The 5,118-nt window shown below is 38.2% G+C and overlaps 2 protein-coding genes across 2 annotated transcripts; both read left to right on the top strand.

Moving 5' to 3' along the window:
• The first annotated feature begins 544 nt into the window (after window positions 1-544).
• Window positions 545-1,184, top strand: LOC116024370 (LOB domain-containing protein CRL1-like). The gene is made up of 2 exons (XM_031265262.1): window positions 545-829; window positions 900-1,184. Exons 1-2 carry the CDS (start codon window positions 545-547, stop codon window positions 1,182-1,184), a joined length of 570 nt encoding a protein of 189 aa, XP_031121122.1.
• A 1,771-nt stretch (window positions 1,185-2,955) lies between these two features.
• Window positions 2,956-3,595, top strand: LOC116024371 (LOB domain-containing protein CRL1-like). The gene is made up of 2 exons (XM_031265264.1): window positions 2,956-3,240; window positions 3,311-3,595. Exons 1-2 carry the CDS (start codon window positions 2,956-2,958, stop codon window positions 3,593-3,595), a joined length of 570 nt encoding a protein of 189 aa, XP_031121124.1.
• The last annotated feature ends 1,523 nt before the right edge of the window (window positions 3,596-5,118 follow it).

Genomic DNA, 5,118 nt, shown 5'->3' on the forward strand with positions numbered 1-5,118 from the left:
GACTCTAGTAGCCCGATGAGCTCTAAACAAGATGGGAGTGGATGTCGATGTTGTAAGTTTAGCCTTAACGTTTGGGTATAGGAGAGATACCTGAGCGTGGCGGTAACACCCAGTTTTCTGCTGGTTAGACGCTTCCGCAATGTATTATATTTTAAGGATTTTGTAATAAATCCAAGATGTGAAAATTGGGGTGTTACAGAAATGAAAATTGAAAATATAAAAGGAACTTTGAAAAAAAAGATCAAATCTCCACTGAAAGTTGCTCGAAAATTGCTCGAGAGCTGCCCGCTAGTAGCTTGGTCAAAATCAATAGCGTCACTTATAGGATCAGATGTAATTTCCCTTTAAAGTGGTTCTAAAATCCTTTAAAGGAGATTCGGGATCAAACCGACCCTCTCACCTATATGAAATCGTTTTAAAATTTCTATATATACACCTACAAAATTAATTTAACTCTCACTTTTATCTTTTTCACTTTTTACTACCCATCCCCTCAAACCTATATATAGGCCCTTTCTAAACATAATTTGCAATAAAGATTGCAATGGTTAGTAGTGGTGCCGGTTCTCCGTGTGGCGCATGCAAGTTCCTCCGCCGGAGGTGCGTTCCCGGCTGCGTGTTCGTGCCGTACTTTTGCTCCGACGATGGTCCGGCCATTTTCGCGGCCATCCACAAGGTGTTCGGGGCTAGCAACGTCTCGAAATTGTTGCTCCAGCTCCCGGTCCAGCAGCGCTTCCCCGCCGTGTTTTCCATCGGCATCGAAGCTCAAGCAAGAATGGAAGACCCCATTTATGGCTGCGTCTCCCACATCATTGCTCTCCAACAACAGGTACGCTTAACCAGATCATTTGTTCCCACCCAAACAAGAAAGTTATTTATTTATTTATTTTTTGTTATAGGTGTTGAACCTGCGAGCGCAAGTGATGGAAGCAAGAGCTCTGCAGGCACAGTACTTGCTGAATTCAATGAACGCCCCTACGATGGTGGGAGGGCAGGCGCCGTTTCCGGCCGCTGATCTGAACGCGACAAACCCCAGCACCGTTGATGGAGGGTTTTGGGCACTGGAGATGGAAGCGGTCCGGTTTCCGGCTGAAGAGAGTAGCATGCAGAGAGCTTCACCATCGGACGTGGATGAACTCCAAGCTTTAGCACTTAGAATGACCAAACCCGAGCCTAGGTTCTAGGCCGGCCTGTTCCGATCCTGATGGATCGACTGTTGTGTTTTTATAATCTAGTTTTTATTTTCCGTCTTTTTGCAATTTTCTTNGGACATCAAGTACTATAAGTTGGGGTTCTACCATAAAAATTTCAAGTGAAAAAGAGTTCGGGAACTATTTTTACCGGCTCAATCTTTCGGACTGCGCCAAGCTGAAATTTTCTGAATTATGCTTAGTATGATTATGGATGTGTTAGTGATAATTGTGAGGTAGTTAGTGAGTTAATGGTGATCAGGTGATGCTAAGGACATGGATTAATGATAGAGATTAAATGATAATCTCATGATTTTTGGGTTATGGTTAGGCAATGACCTTACCTATTAGAATTTATATATATCTGGATGTACGATATCCTCAAGTTATGATCTAATGGTGTTGATCATAGTGGAAGTTGTTGAGGACGATAGTTAAGGATGTTGGTTGATTTTAAGTGTGAGATGGACATATGAAGTGTATCCAAAAATGTTTATGAAAACTTACGTTGAAAAACGTATGCTATTTTGATATAAAGGTTGTCAAAACCTTATTGTTTGAGAAAATGATGTTTGAAAATCCTTCAGGGGCTAAAGAGGTAGCCGATATCAAATATTGGACTCATTTGTGAAATATGTCCAAAAGAAATGATTTAAGAAAGAAAAACTGAAGGAAGGAAAATGTTTTCAAACCCTTAGTTTCTGGAATAAGGTGGGGACCTACGGGAAGGCTTAAATGCCACGGCTCGGGGTTGGAATAAGGGTGGACCTACGGGAGGGCTGGAGTGCCATGGCCCTAGGTTGGGATAAGGAGACCTACGGGAAGGCTGGAAATGCCATGGCCCGAGGTTTGTATGATCAATTCATACTACAGAGCGAAGTCTATTCGCTGAGAAGAGATGGAGTTATGAAAAAAAGAAAACCTCGTGCTTACTCAGGGGAAACTAAGTGAATTTTTGACTATGAAAATTATTGTTACTCTGGGCTGCGGTTCAGATTATTATGAGCATTAGAGCTGCGGTTCTATTTGCAAATGATGAAATTCTTGGAAATGAAAGTTTTGCAAACTTGTCTGAAAGGACATGAAAATGATTTTTTTAAACTTCTAAACTAAAAATGTTTTCAAACCTTTGTCTACTTTTAAGTGACAAATGGATTTTCTTACTTAGCCGTCGTGCTAACTACACTTCATTGTGTCCTTTATTAGATGCAGATTAGTGTGGACTCTAGTAGCCCGATGAGCTCTAAACAAGATGGGAGTGGATGTCGATGTTGTAAGTTTAGCCTTAACGTTTGGGTATAGGAGAGATACCTGAGCGTGGCGGTAACACCCAGTTTTCTGCTGGTTAGACGCTTCCGCAATGTATTATATTTTAAGGATTTTGTAATAAATCCAAGATGTGAAAATTGGGGTGTTACAGAAATGAAAATTGAAAATATAAAAGGAACTTTGAAAAAAAAGATCAAATCTCCACTGAAAGTTGCTCGAAAATTGCTCGAGAGCTGCCCGCTAGTAGCTTGGTCAAAATCAATAGCGTCACTTATAGGATCAGATGTAATTTCCCTTTAAAGTGGTTCTAAAATCCTTTAAAGGAGATTCGGGATCAAACCGACCCTCTCACCTATATGAAATCGTTTTAAAATTTCTATATATACACCTACAAAATTAATTTAACTCTCACTTTTATCTTTTTCACTTTTTACTACCCATCCCCTCAAACCTATATATAGGCCCTTTCTAAACATAATTTGCAATAAAGATTGCAATGGTTAGTAGTGGTGCCGGTTCTCCGTGTGGCGCATGCAAGTTCCTCCGCCGGAGGTGCGTTCCCGGCTGCGTGTTCGTGCCGTACTTTTGCTCCGACGATGGTCCGGCCATTTTCGCGGCCATCCACAAGGTGTTCGGGGCTAGCAACGTCTCGAAATTGTTGCTCCAGCTCCCGGTCCAGCAGCGCTTCCCCGCCGTGTTTTCCATCGGCATCGAAGCTCAAGCAAGAATGGAAGACCCCATTTATGGCTGCGTCTCCCACATCATTGCTCTCCAACAACAGGTACGCTTAACCAGATCATTTGTTCCCACCCAAACAAGAAAGTTATTTATTTATTTATTTTTTGTTATAGGTGTTGAACCTGCGAGCGCAAGTGATGGAAGCAAGAGCTCTGCAGGCACAGTACTTGCTGAATTCAATGAACGCCCCTACGATGGTGGGAGGGCAGGCGCCGTTTCCGGCCGCTGATCTGAACGCGACAAACCCCAGCACCGTTGATGGAGGGTTTTGGGCACTGGAGATGGAAGCGGTCCGGTTTCCGGCTGAAGAGAGTAGCATGCAGAGAGCTTCACCATCGGACGTGGATGAACTCCAAGCTTTAGCACTTAGAATGACCAAACCCGAGCCTAGGTTCTAGGCCGGCCTGTTCCGATCCTGATGGATCGACTGTTGTGTTTTTATAATCTAGTTTTTATTTTCCGTCTTTTTGCAATTTTCTTCAATTTTAACTTAAACATATGTAAAAGTTTAAGGTAATCCTTTAATTTTAATAATCTAATTTAATTTCAACATTGCATCTCTTTTTAATTTCTAAATGCACGAGATATTTCAAACTAAATAATTCTAATATTAGAAAGTGAATATCATACGTCACAGGCAACATCAATAACGATTACAATAATTGTGTCATTTCAGACAAATAATAAAACACATATATATAATTTACACCTAGTGATCACAAAGTCAAACTCCAACTTATTATTTACTAATCAAATTTCGTAATGTCCGTAACGTTTTCCGTTACGTTCGAAATTTATATATATTATATGCATTTATGATATTCATTTACGCCCTCAACCATCTATTCTATTTTAAAGTTTTATTATGATTATTAAATGGTATAAATATATCGTGCAAATGATGTCAACATTATCTCAGTCCGTGTTTGGCATACTTGGATGAAAAGCGCTAAATAGTTAGTAGATAGATTGTAAAAGTTGAAAGTTGAAATTATAAACCTAACTAATTAGGTGAAAAAATATTTTGTAATACTCGTTGTTAAATGAAATATATATATATATATATATATATAGATTAATGATACTATGAAAAGAATTTATTTCTTTGAGAAAATTTTTAAAAATAATAGTTGCTTTATATTAAATCATTTTATATAATTTTTGTAGAATTACATGGGGAATATAAATTATAAACACTATTGTAATATATTTTTGTCATGTACATAACAAAGTATATATAAGATGTGCTATATACCTTCATTTCAATACTCTAATTATTTAAGTAGGTGTATGAAAATTTAAGTTAATCCTTTTAATTTAATAATCTTTTTAAATTTCTAATTATATTTTTTTCCATTTAAAATATGCGGGATATTTCAAACTATTTTATTGTAAAATTAGAAAGAAAATATCATACGTGATGGGGCAACATCAATAACGATTAGAATAATTGTATGATTTCAAACAAATAATAAAACAAATATAATTTACATCTAGTGATCACAAAGTCAAACTCCAACTAAAGGCAAAAATTATGTTGACCCGACCCATCTTCCACACAAGTTTGGCCCATTTACTAATCAATTTTCTATAAACTGCTAATATTATCATCTAATCATAACATCTAATGAAAACAATTCAACTATTTGCTATCTACTATGCTAATTGCCAAACACACCCAAAAACTTGAAATTTTGACTGCCGTTTTTACGATTCCCTAGACCTACATCTTTACGTTGGTTAAACTATAATCATACACGTTCTTAACTGTGAACAAATATTTTGAATAACTATGACATAGATCTGAGTAACTGGCCAAGACCTTGTAGTCTAGTGACATCCGATTGCACCCCCATATGGTAGGGGTGGGTTCGAGCCTCAGTGGAGGTGATATTGACTCTTTGTGCTCCAGTAGGTTGAG

This window comes from Ipomoea triloba, chromosome 7, assembly GCF_003576645.1.
Source record: "Ipomoea triloba cultivar NCNSP0323 chromosome 7, ASM357664v1".
NCBI classification, from domain to species: domain Eukaryota; kingdom Viridiplantae; phylum Streptophyta; class Magnoliopsida; order Solanales; family Convolvulaceae; genus Ipomoea; species Ipomoea triloba.